The sequence below is a fragment of the Ziziphus jujuba genome, chromosome 3 (genome assembly GCF_031755915.1).
Source record: "Ziziphus jujuba cultivar Dongzao chromosome 3, ASM3175591v1".
Taxonomy (NCBI): domain Eukaryota; kingdom Viridiplantae; phylum Streptophyta; class Magnoliopsida; order Rosales; family Rhamnaceae; genus Ziziphus; species Ziziphus jujuba.
This window is the reverse complement of record NC_083381.1, coordinates 2,663,286-2,679,483: the sequence shown is the minus strand read 5'-3', so window position 1 is coordinate 2,679,483 and position 16,198 is coordinate 2,663,286. Positions and strand designations below refer to the sequence as shown.

General features: G+C 33.2%; 1 protein-coding gene across 1 annotated transcript; it reads left to right on the top strand.

Moving 5' to 3' along the window:
• The first annotated feature begins 1,500 nt into the window (after positions 1 to 1,500).
• Positions 1,501 to 14,899, top strand: LOC107421963 (myosin-1). The gene is made up of 24 exons (XM_016031329.4): positions 1,501 to 1,875; positions 2,114 to 2,918; positions 4,531 to 4,632; positions 4,720 to 4,863; positions 4,963 to 5,113; positions 5,259 to 5,286; positions 5,900 to 6,065; positions 6,191 to 6,254; positions 6,375 to 6,388; positions 6,466 to 6,550; positions 7,017 to 7,120; positions 7,235 to 7,373; positions 7,683 to 7,801; positions 8,656 to 8,808; positions 8,945 to 9,034; positions 9,776 to 9,853; positions 10,217 to 10,375; positions 11,168 to 11,374; positions 11,629 to 11,834; positions 11,990 to 12,125; positions 12,271 to 12,400; positions 12,484 to 12,630; positions 13,086 to 13,153; positions 13,896 to 14,899. The coding sequence occupies exons 2-24, from the start codon at positions 2,535 to 2,537 to the stop codon at positions 14,553 to 14,555; spliced, it is 3,534 nt and encodes a 1,177-aa protein (XP_015886815.3). The 5' UTR covers positions 1,501 to 1,875; positions 2,114 to 2,534; the 3' UTR covers positions 14,556 to 14,899.
• Positions 14,900 to 16,198: the final 1,299 nt, after the last annotated feature.

Below are 16,198 nucleotides of genomic sequence, written 5' to 3'. Positions count from 1 at the left end.
TTTGACTCCCTCCACCTTGTTCTTTTATGACTCTCTTTATTTAATGACTACTTTACCCCCATTACTATCCACAATTACATACTTTTTTTTTTTTTTCTTTAGATTTCTTTCTATTAAAAAAAATTAAAAAGGTAAAGATTAATATACATTTGCAATTTCTAATGATGGACCCATCTACATCGCTTACACAATTAACCCAAACAATAGTGGAATTTAAATGTATGCCTCTAATTTTTTTATTTTTATTTATTTTTTTATCAGGATTGAGCAAATGAAGATAATGATTGACAAATTGATAGTCCACATATTTAGATAATTTATTTCAATACTACCAACACTTTTTTTTTTTTTCTCCATTCAAAAACAAAACACTTTCTTTTTGTATTTGTTTTGGGTGAAAAAGTAGGTTAATATCTCAAAAACAACCTAAAAAGGCACAATAGGGGTATAAAATCCAATGGAAAAACAATAAGTTACAACTATATTTATTAAGATTCAAAAAGTTGATAAAAATTTGTTCTTGGAAAAAAAAAAATTCATATCATGATTGATACTTCTTCATATTTTCAATAATTATAGAAAATTGCTATTGATTTTGAAATCCATCAGCATGTTCCCTTATAGGTTTAAAGTATTAATATTAAATAAAAAGTACATAAAAAGTTATTACATTTTTTTTTATTCCATGAGATGACAAAAGTTCTTACATGTTTATGTTATAGGAAATGACAAAATGAAATCAACCTAAGCCAAAATCGAAGCCTAATATTGACGAGGTCATTCTAAGCTGCTTTCATTTCCAAGCATTAATAAATGAATTATTATGAGCTTTATGATTTTTCTCCACTATAAAGAAATTATTAGCACTTGTAAAATGCTTAATGCTAAAGAAAGTTCTAATAATGCTCTCTTGTATTTAAAGTATAAATTTTAGCTTTAAATAAATTTAGAAAATAATGATGATAACTAATACCACTAAGAAAGTAACGATAACAATGCATGGATTATGATTTTTGAACTGATTTACATAAAAAAAAAGAGGTGAAATAACTAAAAATTTAAATAAATAATTTTCAATAAGGTGGTCTTTTCTTTTAAAATAAATAAATTTATAGTTTCTAAATTTTATGGATTCCTCCAATTTGTCCCTTTTTTATTTTCTCTTTAAATTGATGATTATTATAAACAATTAAGATATTATCATATTATTTATCATTAAAAATCTGATCAAATGAACTAATCTATTACAAATTAAAATTTTAAACAAAATGATGTTTAAAATTCAGAATAAAACAAAATGGAAACAAAAAAAAAAAAAATTAAGGAGGATGGGGGTAATATCGTCAATCAAGTTATTTCCAGAAACCGTTAAAAGATCTGCGGTTTAAAATTGGTTGGTGCCAAAACTACGAAATTTAAATGTCATAAAAATGAATAAATAAATAAAAAAATTCAAATTTAATAAAATAAAAATTCAAATTTAAAATCCAAAATGTTTTTTTTTAGGTGTTAAGCAGAGGAAAAAAGAGCCAAAAAAGCTGCTTCGTCTCCACACGCCTCGGATTTTTCTTTCATTTCTTTTTTGCTTCTCTGTTCACTTTTTCTCGGAATCCAAACACCCCATTGTCAGGCTCGCCACTGGACAGCTTGATTGTAACCTCACAAGCTTCACAAAATATTTCTAGGGTTTCACTTCAAGCATAGAATGCGGTCTTTACCTGCTCGCTTTCTCTGAATTTTCTTTCGTCAAAAGTCAGAGCTTTGAAAATTCTTCAACTTTTTTTCTGAGCTCCAAGCTGATATTCAGGAGCTTTGTGAGATCGATCGGAGAGTTCCGGCGAAATTTTGAAGTGGGTTTCAGTTTATTTTTCTAAGGTGAGTGGATCTGTTTTGAGCTTGTGGAAGTCTGGGTTTATGAAAATTTTGAAGTGTCTGTTTGGTTGTAAGAGAAAATGAAGGAAAATATAAAAGAAATGAGGATCTGGGTTTGTTTCTTTTTTTGGTTTTAAACTTCTAGAAATGGTTTTGGGATTCAGCTGAGGTAAGTATTAGCCCTTTTTTTTTTTAATTTTTTTTATTCCTTCATCTTTTCTTTTCCTGTTCTTTTTCTCAGCAACCAAACGACGCTTTAAGTGGAAGATCTATAATTGTCGAAGAGCATTGTTAGAGATAGATTTTTTGAGGATCGGTTCTAGATTCAAAAGAAGTTCTTTAATGTTATGTACCAGCTCAGAGTGTCAAAAAAAGGAACTTTATTTTTAAAATTAACTTCCACAGCTACTTGTTTGAGATATTTTGAAGATTTAGCAAAGCATCTTTTCGGTGTTAAGCTTGTCAATGGTGACTGGTTATGGAGGAGCACTAGAGTCTGCATCTAAAATTATGGTCCCCGCCATTAAGTTCATCGGATAAGTCGTTGAGTGGGTCCTTGATAACGTTTTCTAGGCCTCCTTTTTGTTGGAAAAAAGTAGCTTTTTGATCTCAATTTTTATCGTATATTGAATCTTCCTGGTTTCACAAACAATTCAGGGAAAATGTCCCAGAAAGTTTCGGTCCCGCCTTCCCTCCAGTTGATGAAATCATTGCCTGGTGATTTTAGGATGATGGGTGCACAGGCCTCCTCTGATCCCTTTGGAAAATCCGGTGAAGGAGATTTGGGAAGCAGTGAAATCTTCTCATCGAGTATTCCTGGAAATGGTGTTGTAGGAGCTGAGGCCGTTGAAAGAGTTGAAGATAGTGGTGGCAACATGAACGAGGTTAACGAGGATTCGCCTTATGGTGTAAATATGGTTTCTGTTGAAGATAGGCCATCAGTAAGTAATGAAGACTTGGATTCTGTGGCTCTGCCTTCACCTTCGGTATCTGCATCTAGCAGTGAACATAGGTGGGGAGACACCACTTCTTATGCTGTAAAGAAGGTATTTTAAGACGTCTGGTTCACTTTCACTTTTTTTCCTGTTAGGCAATGGAATTATCTAAATTTACATGCCTGATTATTCTTTACTTGCATCTCCAATCAAACTGAACAATTAGGTTTTCTTATAATAATGATCGAAATTTTCTTGCATTATGGATTGTTTCACTTTATTTTTTTCCCCCAATTTTTTTTTTTTTTCCCTGATGAAAAAAAAAGAGACTTTTGTTATCTTGTATATAATATCGTTATCTATATATGTAAGATACATCTCAGACTCAAAACATATATATGAGGTTTTGAAATCTGATTCTAAATTTATACTGTAATGCCTAGAGGCTTTCTGAGTTGCACTGGTGGCACCTTTTTATTTGTATTTGATACATGCTTATAAAAAATTTCTGAACTTTCAGTTGTGTATGTGGAATAGGAGTTTTACATGGCAACAACAATGTGAATGAGTGAACGCTGCATAAGGAAATGAGTTGCATTCTTATCTCAACAAAATCTACAAGAGGACATTGTTGATTTAGGAATCTTTTCATTGTGTCCTTGAGTGTTCGTTGGTTGAGAAAGTTTGCTAGCAACTTGCAACAATCTTCTATTACATGCCTAATGCATTCTTACTTGAGCCTTGAGTGTAGGAAGAAACATGTCCTATCTTTCCTGTTGATACAAGTGCAATGGTTTTGTATATTCTTCAATAGGTAAAGTATCTATAGAAATAAAATAAAAAAAGATATAAGTGCAATGGTTTCCAACAGTTATATTACCATTTATCTGAAAGCGTTTGAACACAAGGCCAAAAGGACAATGACTTTGGGTCCTTACTTCTTATAAGTTGCTATAAATCCCAAAAACTTGAGTTGTTAAAAAGTGAGCTGGAGGTAGAATGATTCTTGGTTTATATATATGGAGTTAAATTAAGAAGAAATTCCTGTGAGCTCATGGATGATGTTCGTTCAAGGATGAGTGCTTGTAGACGAGAAAGAGCTGCCTTCAGGATATGAAGCAATTGAATATATAGCTTTGTTTATAGCCACTGATGTTTCCATCATAGGTGTTTTAATTGGGGTTTAAAGCTTGACAAAGTGAACTGGGAATTTAATGAATTTCAGAATAATAGGTGCAAAGTAATGAGTTATACTATCTTGTTGATATCCTGAATGGATCTTTGCTGTTTTTTGGCTTAATTTTGTTCTGTACGTAGGTTCACTTTATGACATGTTTGCAGCAGAAAAGAAGTTTCATACAGCAAATTGGTTGTGATTTCATGCTCTTGACTTTGAGATGCATGAGGGTTAAGTTTTTGGCCTGTGCATCATAGAAAATCAATAATAGAAAAGAATGGTTGATATTTTTGGTCATTTACAGATTTAATCACACTTGTGTATCTCTAAGTGCCTCTTTGATAAATTGTGTGATTTTGTTGTTCTGGCTTCCTCTTTGACATGTAAATCTTGTGAGAGATTAAAAATGTTGCTATGGAAGAGAAAAGTCATAATAGTTAAACTATTTACGGGAGCTAACTTATGATAGTCGGAGTGAACTTTCTTAACATATCATTTAGTATTTATTAATTTCTTTTACCTATTTGTTAAAGTTTAATGTTTCAGAAGCTTCAGTTTTGGTTTCTTCTTCCAAACGGGAATTGGGAGTTGGGGAAGATATTATCAACCTCGGGGGCTGAATCTGTTATTGCACTGCCAAATGATAAAGTAAGAGAAATTTGGTAATTGTGAAGTATGGTCTTGTCTATCGCAGTTAGATGTTTGGTTCAATTTCATTTTTATTTTTGTTTTTAGGTTTTAAAGGTAAAAACAGAAACTTTGGTTCCGGCAAATCCTGATATCCTTGATGGAGTTGATGATCTCATGCAACTAAGTTACCTAAATGAGCCATCAGTTTTGTACAATCTTCAATATAGATACAATCAAGATATGATCTATGTAAGCGTTTAAGTTTCTTGATTTTACGTTCGCTTGAATACACTCTTAAAATGTTTGTTTCTTTTAATTCCTTTATTTGACAATTGTAATGCCTTTTAGACAAAAGCAGGGCCAGTATTGGTTGCAGTCAATCCTTTCAAGAAAGTTCCCTTATATGGAGATGAATATATAGAGGCCTATAAGCGCAAGACAATTGAAAGTCCACATGTGTATGCCATTACTGACACAGCCATCCGGGAAATGATAAGGGGTAGTTTGCTTTTCCATTACTTTCATGAGTTTGACGCTTGAACGGTTATTTTATCCTATCCTGTGAATTATCATTAGTTTGTGGAGTTCTTACCCACTCATTATTTTTTTTATTTTTTATTTTTTATTTTTCCTTTTCCCCCCAGATGAAGTAAATCAATCAATCATCATAAGGTTAGTGCACTTTGCCGTGTTATTCTTTAAATCATTCTGATAAAAAAATGTCGATCAATTTGCAGCTTAGTAAATGTGGAAATGGAATAAAGAATGGATGGACCTTCATTTTTTCACCAATCTGAATATTAAGTTTTATATGCTTGTATGTCCATTGACGAAGGTTCTTTTGTGATTGCTGAATTAATCATCCACTCACTAAAGAATTAAAGTGGTGTTGCTGTGTTGAGCATGTCTCCTCTAGTTTTGAATGTGCCTTGATAAATAGGCTACTTCATCTATACTTTTTTTGACATTATTTTCTGTGCGAAGTTCACCGATGGTGTTTCTTAAAATAAGCTGCTCTTTTATGCTGTGTGTATTCTGATACTGAAAATTCCAATTTCATTTGAGTAGCACCTTCTCTGCTCAGCACATACCCTGATGTTAGCTACATTGAACTCTAATGATATTTAAAATCATAGAGCTTCTTTATACTTGTAGCATCTGGTACTATATCATGATAGAAACTGAAGAATTGAACTTACTCTTGATGAGTTTGATGCAGTATTTGAATTCCATTTTTTTGTCTATATATACTAGTTGTTTACAATGATGTTTTATGCATTTCCAGTGGTGAAAGTGGAGCAGGAAAAACTGAAACAGCAAAGATAGCAATGCAATATTTGGCCTACCTTGGAGGTGGAAGTGGAATAGAGTATGAAATATTGAAAACTAATCCGATCTTAGAAGCCTTTGGTAATGCAAAAACATTGAGAAATGACAACTCAAGTCGTTTTGTAAGCTTCCTGTCTTTCACATGAATGTTCTTTGTGTTATCACATTTTTACTGAGGATTAGTGAAAGGCTGACACTTCGACTTTTCATACTGCATAGTTTGATTGTCTGTGTTAACATGTTACAGGGGAAATTGATTGAAATCCACTTCAGCGAAACTGGAAAAATATCTGGGGCCAAAATTCAAACTTGTATGTAACTTTTTTGCTCAGGTCCCTGTGTGAAATTGTATTTGTGTATTAATTATTGATAAACTATTGAAGCTGACCTCTCTTTTGTTTTTTTTTTTTGCATTAACCTCTTTGATGCAGTTTTGCTTGAAAAGGTAATTCAGTTCACTCGTTTATGAATGCTGCCTCTTTGATATTTGCTTCAGTACACTAATTTGAATTTTTTTAACAGTCGAGAGTGGTCCAATGCACAGAGGGAGAAAGGTCATATCATATATTTTATCAGCTGTGTGCTGGGGCTTCACCTGCACTTAGAAGTAATTATTGCCTATATTCTGTTATTTATTTTTAATCATTTTTCTTACTAAAAATTGTTATGAATAAACAAGGGTGACATGGTCAGTCTGGTAAATTGGTGTTCATAATTATTTTACCTTTATTACCCTTGTGTATGTTATATAATGAATCAACCAATATATTTATGGTTGTCCTCAATTTGGTTATGATGAGTAATTTCTGTGGTGTGGTTGAGTTTTTGAATGTTGAATGACTCAAAATAAACTGCTGTAATACTATTTCTTTTTTGGTATTGTTCAAAAGAGGGAGCAGCAGTGATGTTGCTAGTGGTCTTAGTTGCTATAATTAGTGAGTGGTGGTCATAGAGTTTTAGGTAAATTTTTGATGTTTCCCTGTATAATTGCCAGATCATCCAAATTAAATTAGAGAATCTGTAGACCTTTTTCTTTGTTGTAGAAAAATATCATTATTCATTTCATTTTACAGAGACGCTGAATTTGAAGAGTGCAAGCGAGTACAAGTATCTGAGTCAAAGCGATTGTTATTCGATTGCGGGGGTTAATGATGCTGAACAATTTTGTGTAGTAATGGTACATTCTTCCTGTTCCACCAATCCGTTCTAGAAAAAATAATTATTTCCTATTTATCACAAAAATTTGTGAATAGGTGCCTAATAACTTAATATTGGCTTTCATCATTTTCAGGAAGCTCTTGATGTTGTCCATATTGGCAAAGAAGATCAACATAGTGTATTTGCAATGTTAGCTGCAGTGTTGTGGCTGGGAAATGTCTCTTTTATTGTGATAGATAATGAAGACCATGTTGAACCTGTGGAAGATGAAGGTAAGTATTTTCTAGGAGCTGAACTCAAAAGTATCCATAGAATATGCAGATCACAGTTTTGAAATTTTATTTTCGCATTGTTTTTGCACCATTAAAGCATGTGCATGGCTGTGAGATTTATATGGATGTGCTGGTGTGGTAATTCTTCCTAATATGATATGGAGCAGGAGGAGTTATTGCTCTTAACTTTAAACCATAATAAAAATGTTTAATTTCATATGAAGTATAACACACAAGCGTAGTGTTGTTCGGGTTTTATAGAATATTGATTGTTGTATGACTGCACTAATGGAGGTAAAATCATTTCAGGTCTATTCAATGTTGCTAATTTGATTGGATGTGATGTTGAGGAGCTTAAGAAAGCATTATCAACTCGTAAAATGAAAGTTGGAAATGATAATATTGTCCAGAAGCTGAAACATTCACAGGTAACAATTTCTGCAAATCAAGAAACATGATTTTGTAAGCCGGTTGTAGAATAGGAAAATTATAACGTTTTCATCAATCTCAGATTTTAGTTGTTTCATATGGCTTTGTTTTTATTTTTCTTTAGTTTATATGATATTAGTGGACTTAAAAAACATAAAACATTTACCTTACCTAATTTGGTCCATTCCTCTAGCTATGGTTCTTTGTCTACGAGCTTATTGAAGACAGCCAAGACGTGCAAAACATCTTGGTCTCTATTTTTCCGGTACATCTTAGAATAAAGAAAAAAGTTAGGTGCATGCACAGAGTTGTCTTGTGATGTTTATATACTTTAATATCTATATTTATGGTTTAGGGTTTGTTTTGTGAATGCTTCTGTAGGAAATGCTTATCCTGTGAAAATGTTTCCGCAAGAAGCACCTATTAGGTGCTTCACCTTTAAGCACTAAATAACCACTTCTCCAAGTACAACCAGAAGAAATGCACTTTCGTATTTTTTTGGCTAAACGAATGTATGGAGTACCAAGAATGATGCTTAAGCTCAGCAGCTGAAGCATAATCCTTCACATGTTCATAGGCTTTAATGCCCACTGCCTCATTTGTTCATAGTTGTTCATATATAGTTCTGGATCAAATTTAACCAATTTAACCAGTATTTAGGATAAGGTCTTCAAGATGCTAAAAGGAAACATAGGGCTACTTTACTTGGGAAGTGTAATTATTTTAGAAGTTCAATGAATATTAGAGTTTTTTATTTTTATTTTTTAAGGAACATGCCTTAAGTTTACTGATGGCTTCTGTCATTGAAACTGAAGTTGACTCTGTTGCCATCTTTAAAAATTTTTATTTTCAGGCAATTGATACAAGAGATGCTCTGGCAAAGTCAATATATGCCTGTCTGTTTGAATGGCTGGTTGAACAAATTAATAAGTCACTTGCAGTAGGCAAACGGCGGACAGGAAGAGCCATTAGTATTCTTGATATCTATGGCTTTGAATCATTTGATGTATGTTTCTGTTATCCTTTTACTTTAACAACCTCCCTCTCTTTCTCTCTCTCTCTCTCTCTCTCTCTCTCTCTCCTCTTTTTAGGCAGTTGTGTACCTTATCTACTTACGTATTTTATGTAAACTGTTTCTGCAGAGGAATAGTTTTGAACAGTTCTGCATTAATTATGCAAATGAGAGATTGCAGCAACACTTCAATCGCCATCTATTCAAGTTAGAGCAAGAGGTAACCATGCTGTGCTTTCTTCATGTTAATATGTACATAATATATGGTATCTAGTTAAAGCACAGATGGTTTTATTATTTGGTAACTTGTGTTTTACAATAATTAAATAACCTGTTTGATATAAATTATTTAAGGATTAAGTGTGTAACGGCTGAGGGAAGTCACTAGCTGATCAGAACCCATATTGCAAAACTATAATTTGATATACAGTTTGATTTCAATTTCTTTGAGGATTAAGTGTGAATTTGCCATTCCCACTATCCTTCCATAAGAATTATCTCATCATTCTCTCTAACTTTCGCAAGCCAGACTTGGAACTTAAAAAGCAGACAAACAGTAAATGGGAATGCTTGATAATGCATATTACACTAGTGTAAGCTTCCTCTTGAAAGAAAGTCCTTCTCCATCCTTCAAGTCTCTTAGTCACCTTTGTTTCTACCACTGCTTCCCAAAAATTAACCTTTTGTGGGTTGCCCTTCAATCGGTTGCCAAGGTTTTTAATTGGCCATTTACTCACAGTACATCCAATCAGAGGTGTTGTAATTTCTTGGAGGTGTCACCATTAATTCTCAAAATGATACGCACTTTTAACTTTATTAATTTTTCTTGAATTTTTTATTGAAAAATTTCTACTACATTAAATAAGTCCTGCTTTATTGACTTTTATTCTACAAATTGAAAGAGAAGATTCACAGGACATAAGTCCATGCTTATATTTTCATTAACTGTTATTCTGTTCAGGAATATATCCAAGATGGGATTGACTGGGCAAAAGTTGAGTTTGAAGACAACCAAGACTGTCTCACACTTTTTGAAAAGGTATGGAAATTGAAGGTCATTGATGAGCAGCTTAAGTTAGTTAACAATCAACATGCCTCCTTTAAATAGTAATACTTTTTAACTGTCATGTCATGTCATATCATATCATAATGTTATATATGGTATGTAGAGATGTTTTTATCTCAGGGTTTGGTTATACTAGACCTGAGCATGTGAAGAATTACTTGAAGTGGATTTTATACTTTGGAAATTTTGAGGGAAAAGAAAGAAAAATCAAATCTAAGGATCTCCAGCATGATTACATCCTATATATCTAATGTATTTGTTTATTCCAAGTCCTTATAATACCACTTGAAGTTCAATTTAAATTGTATTTCCCTTAACCTTCTCGCATCATTGCAGAAACCGTTGGGATTATTGTCCCTATTAGATGAGGAGTCCACTTTCCCAAATGGCACGGATTTGACTTTTGCCAATAAGCTTAAGCAGCATCTTAATTCTAATTCTAGTTTCAAAGGAGAACGGGACAAAGCTTTTACTGTCTCTCATTATGCCGGGGAGGTATTTACCTTATACTAAGCAATAATTTTTTTTTTCCCAGTCATTTAACCATATGTACTATTTGAACTTCTTTTCATGTTGGCTATCATATAATATTTCTATTCCTGGCATAGGGTTAAAAGTCGGCAGGAAAACTATGATGGAGGTTTATATGTATATCAGCTGTGTGATCAAGGACTGATTAACAGAATAGTTTTTCTTTGTATATGAGACATTTCTGGGAATGCATTTTTCTTCCATTTCAATCCCATTCCTTGATCCTTTTTTTTTGGTCCCCCGCAAATGCATGTACATGTGTAAATACAATATGCATGAAGCATATAGAAAAACTCGGACATCTACCATATATCTCATAAATTTCTATGTCAACATTTTATAACATTTCATTGATATATTTTTGAAGCACCCAGTGTCTGTGCTCATAAAATGAAGAACAAATGTTTGAGGTTCAATTTATTTCTGTCATGGTTATTAAAATCTCAAATGTTAACTGATTCTAAATTTTGCAAATGACTCAAACTGTTTTTTAAATTGTCCAGCATGACTCTAAAAGAATTGAGGAATTGAAGGATTACTTTCCAAATTTGGTCGAATTTTAGAACTTCATGCTTGTTTTTTAATATGTTAATGTAGTGTTTGATTATACCGATAAAATTAATACCTTTCATTTGTATTTTGTGAACTACTACGGTTTTATGTCTGATCTTACCATTCATGTGTAATGTTTTGATTTTGACTGCCTCAGTCTCTGTTTGCTTACCATATGAAAATTGAACTTGGTTCTCTACTCAGGTTACATATGACACAACTGGATTTTTGGAGAAGAACAGGGACTTGTTGCATTTGGATTCAATTCAACTTCTTTCTTCATGCTCATGCCACCTTCCTCAAATATTTGCTTCCAATATGCTTGCACAATCGGAGAAGCCTGTTGTTGGGCCCTTGTATAAATCAGGTGGAGCAGATTCCCAGAAGCTAAGTGTTGCAACGAAATTTAAGGTACTTTAAATGTTGACAAACTTGTATATGAATTAGATGGTTTATTATGTTGATGACATAATTGACGTATATTATTGAGCCAGTACTAGGAATGGCTTTATTCATTGAATCTTTTCTTTTATTTATAGTGATATAGACAAAGAATGAATAGAACTTAGGGAATTGTTGAAGCTTATAATTTTTGAAACTGAATGAGAAACCTCATTCATTTTACCTATCAGATTCATCTTTCACTGATCTGTGTTGGTATTTAGGGCCAATTGTTCCAATTGATGCAACGTCTAGAGAGCACCACACCTCATTTCATACGTTGCGTCAAGCCAAACAATCTTCAATCTCCTAGATTATATGAGCAAGGACTTGTACTTCAGCAGCTTAGATGTTGTGGAGTTCTAGAAGTGGTTCGAATATCAAGATCTGGTTTTCCAACTAGAATGTCACACCAGAAGTTTGCAAGAAGGTAATGAAAGATATTTTCATTTTTTAAGCTGTTGCAAGAATTAAATGAAAGTTGTATATAAATTGTTCTTGGTTATTTTTATTGAGCATGGTATCTAATTTTTTTCCTCCCATCTTCTCTCTTGGTTGGGTTGTGTGTATTTTTTCATGAATCAGGTATGGTTTTCTTCTGTTGGAGAATGTTGCATCTCAGGATCCACTTAGTGTTTCTGTCGCAATTCTTCATCAGTTCAATATATTACCTGAGATGTATCAAGTTGGCTACACAAAACTGTTTTTCCGGACTGGGCAGGTAAATTGGATGTTTACCTTCATATCTTAGAGGAAGATAAAATTTTCTACATGTTTTCGGAGATTTTGTGACTTGGGAAAATTGGGGAAGTGGGAGCAATGAAGTACATAACCAACATTTTCCCTGTTATGTTTCTTGTATACAGATTGGGGTGCTTGAGGACACAAGAAATCGAACCCTTCATGGTATTTTGCGTGTCCAAAGTTGCTTTAGAGGACACCGAGCTCGCTGCTATCTGAAGGAGTGTAAGAAAGGAATAGCCACACTGCAGTCATGTATAGCTTCTCTATTTACTTTGGTTATAAGTTATTTGTTAAGGAGATAAAACTACTTACTGAATGTCTATTTATTTATGAAGTTGTTCGGGGAGACAAAGCCAGAAGGGAATATGAAGTTTTACTACAGAGGCACAGAGCTGCAATCGTCATACAAAAGAAGATTAAAAACACAATTGCTAGGAAGAATTTGAAGAAAATTACTGATGCATCAATTGTGATACAATCAGGTCTTTTTTTGTTTCTGAGCTGCATAATCTGCATGATCTCTGAGGAGTTGTAGTAATTTGGTCGCTTCTATTTTCCTAACTACCCAAACAATTGAAAAGTTTTTACTTGCATTGATAATAAAATGAGTCGAAACCAAACCTCCACGTAGAAGGGGATGAGCTGAGGTATTTTTCAGCCTTGAGTTCAACCTGAGTGTGGTATATTCAATAATTATACAAATGAAAAACTGAAATGGTTATGGGTTTAGTGTATCTAAAAGTTTAAGGTTGTAAATTGAAAATGAGTTTGTCTATAAAGATACTGATGAACTGGGAGGGCTCGTGGAAGCAATTCTTAAAATGAAACATGTCTTTCCTTGCGCTCTCTATTAAAAGCTTCATGTCACATCTGAAGCTGCTGCATGTGTGGTACTTTACTGTATATTTTTAATGATTTTCTATGTGGTATCTTGCAGTCATTCGAGGCTGGTTGGTCAGGAGGTGCTCTGGAGATATTGGACTATTGAAACTTTGTGATAAAAAGGTAGCTATTACTTCCATTTCTTAAACAATGTTTCTGCATGATTTCAGACTAAAATTGGTTATGACCAATAACCATGTAACCTCAATTAGTTTCTATGTTTGAATGGACAAGATGAAACAGTGTGTAAATTTATACTTAGGCATTTTATTTTGTTTTATTGTGATACGTCACCATATTTGCATCTACAATTATCACCCAATTATGTATGTCAAGTAGGTTATATTTAACACTTGCCCTCATGCAGAGGCTACCAACTAGACAATTTGGGTCAGATACCGTGTTAAAGTTTTCATCAACCTAAAAGCTTAAGATATTAAAATGTATGCCCAACTGTGAATATTGTGGACAGTTTTAGTTCTCCCTCATAATCGCTATTCAGTTTCGAGACAAATTGGGCCTTGCAAGTAAAGCATCATTTTCAACAAAAATGAGGATTAGTAGCATCTGAATAAACCATATAAGATGAAATGCTCAGATACCATATAAAGGTGTAATTTTCACCAAAAGCTTAAACTAAGAACACCTAGCTATTACCTTTCTTAGCTTGCATTTGATGCCCTGTTTTGCATAGCTGGACCACTCATATTTACTTAAGAATCTATGGTTATATTTTAGGGATCCTTATCTTTTTCTTCTTCTCTCTCTATGTTTGAAGTTCTGCATTGTTTTGAAGTTTAAAATTTTAGTTGGTTTGGGCCCATATTTTACTTGACATCCACCATCTGCTTTGCTCTTATAATAGGCTAATGAGTCAGATGAAGTGCTTGTGAAGGCATCTTTTCTTGCTGAACTACAGCGGCGTGTCCTCAAGGCTGAAGCTGCTTTGAGGGAGAAGGAAGAAGAGAATGACATCCTCCACCAACGTCTCCAACAATACGAGAGCCGTTGGTCTGAGTATGAGCTCAAAATGAAATCCATGGAAGAAGTTTGGCAAAAACAAATGAGATCCCTACAGTCGAGTCTCTCTATTGCTAAGAAGAGCCTAGCCATTGATGATTCAGAGAGAAATTCTGATGCATCAGTGAATGCTAGCGATGATCGAGACTACAGCTGGGATACAGCAAGCAATCATAAAGGCCAAGAGAGCAATGGACTGAGGCCAATGAGTGCAGGTTTAAGTGTAATAAGTCGGTTGACTGAAGAGTTTGAGCAGAGGAGTCAAGTATTTGGTGATGATGCCAAGTTCTTGGTGGAGGTTAAATCTGGTCAAGTTGAAGCGAGTCTAGATCCAGACAAAGAGCTTAGAAGGTTGAAGCAAATGTTTGAAGGATGGAAGAAGGATTACAGTGCAAGACTGCGGGAGACAAAGTTGATTTTGCACAAGCTTGGAAGTGAAGAAGGTGCTATCGACCGGGTAAAAAAGAAGTGGTGGGGAAGGAGGAACAGCACAAGGATAAATTGAATGACACACTTTATCAAATTATTATAAATGATCTTTCTGAAATTATATGCAAGTTTATATATTTTTCATATTCGGGAAATGAAATTTCTATTTAAGAAAAAAAAAAAAAGAAAAAATGAGGAAGAGGAAAAGCATTGTTCTGTATTTGGGCTAGTTGTTGCGTTGTTTTTGCTAAGCCCTTTTGTTGATGATGAAAGAAACACCGCATGGAGAAATTTGTGACAAGAATTTTTTATGTTGTTACAAAGTGATTTGGTGAACAACATTGCTAGTTGTGCCAATATGTATATCAATTTTTATTTATAAAGTGAGAGTTCTACCTCAATGGATGAGGTCATTTTTTATTTTTATGCATTTTCCCCTTAATGTTGCCTAAAAGTTAAAATTGTTTGCATTTCTTCTAAGCACATCATCCATTCTCATGGTTTTGACGCAAAACATGACGGTTAAAAATCTATTGACCACTGGGATGTAATTTAAATGTAATGCTACGCATATTAGGCTAGCTTAATATCGTATTTTTCATGTCCTAATTAAGAGGAAAATGTGCAACCAAATCATCTAAATTCAAAAGAGGAATAGAATAAGATGATCAACTTGAAGAGTAAACTAGTAATTATTTATAAGGTTGGAAAATTTTTGATATGAAAACAGTGCCACCCAATAAAACAATGCCATACACCAGTAAAGGCTTTTGAGGGCCCGATAGGTAACATTTTTTTTTTTTTCTCTTTTTTCTTTTCGAAAAATAGTTTGAGAGATTAAACATATATGAAATATAATAAATGATTACTATGATAGTCATTAACCCATGGTGACAAAAAGAAAAACTTTATCAAATGAGTCTTATTTTATAAATAATTTAAAATCATTTGCAATCTTATTTTATTTTGTTTTTGTTTTTGTTTTCTTTGTTTTGTATTGTTTTGTTTTGTGTTTTTGTTTTCTGTTTTTTGTTTTTAAGGCTGTAGCCAATTTTACCTATTTTTTATTGCAGGCTGCAGCCTCTGGGGTAAAGATAAGGCCCCAGAGTGAAATAAGACATGTAGCTCATTCTGTACTTAAAACAACTTGCACATTAGTCAGATTCTTTTTATGATTTTATAATGTAATAAGTTGGCCTTGGATAATTCAACTTTCTAGCCACTTGGACAAGCACCAAGTCCTACCTTTCAAGTGCTGTGTAAGGCAGAACTTCAACAGAAAAACTACAATATGTAAAATTCCTGAGAACAACAATGGCAGAAAGAAACCAAAATTTGGAACCACTTTGTTCATTGCTTTTCAGCAGCATGACCTTACTTTGTATAATATACAAAAATCAAAATCATATATATATATATATATATATATTTTTGATGATATAAGGATGTGATATTCAAATTTAAGATAATCATCCACGAAAATAATAGATTTGCCACTTAACTGTTATTATTTTGAAATTGAATACATAATTGGTTTTTCCTTACAAATTATGGGCAAGAATATTTTTTTTGGGGAAAAGATATTTAATTTGATTTGAATAATGTCGACATGGTTGACTTGCAAGACTACTTTGTTTTCTTTGGCTTTTCATGCTTGTATGTAAACCATATCTTTGAAAAAATAAAGCAAATCCATGGCTTCCAATCTTCCTTCAAGGA

Excerpts from the sequence above, each read along its gene's own strand:
- LOC107421963 (XM_016031329.4), top strand. The coding sequence starts at position 2,535 with ATGTCCCAGAAAGTTTCGGTCCCGCCTTCCCTCCAGTTGATGAAATCA. Across the intron at positions 4,633-4,719 it reads TTGCACTGCCAAATGATAAA|GTTTTAAAGGTAAAAACAGA; the intron begins GTAAGAGAAATT and ends TTTTGTTTTTAG. Across the intron at positions 13,154-13,895 it reads TGAAACTTTGTGATAAAAAG|GCTAATGAGTCAGATGAAGT; the intron begins GTAGCTATTACT and ends CTCTTATAATAG.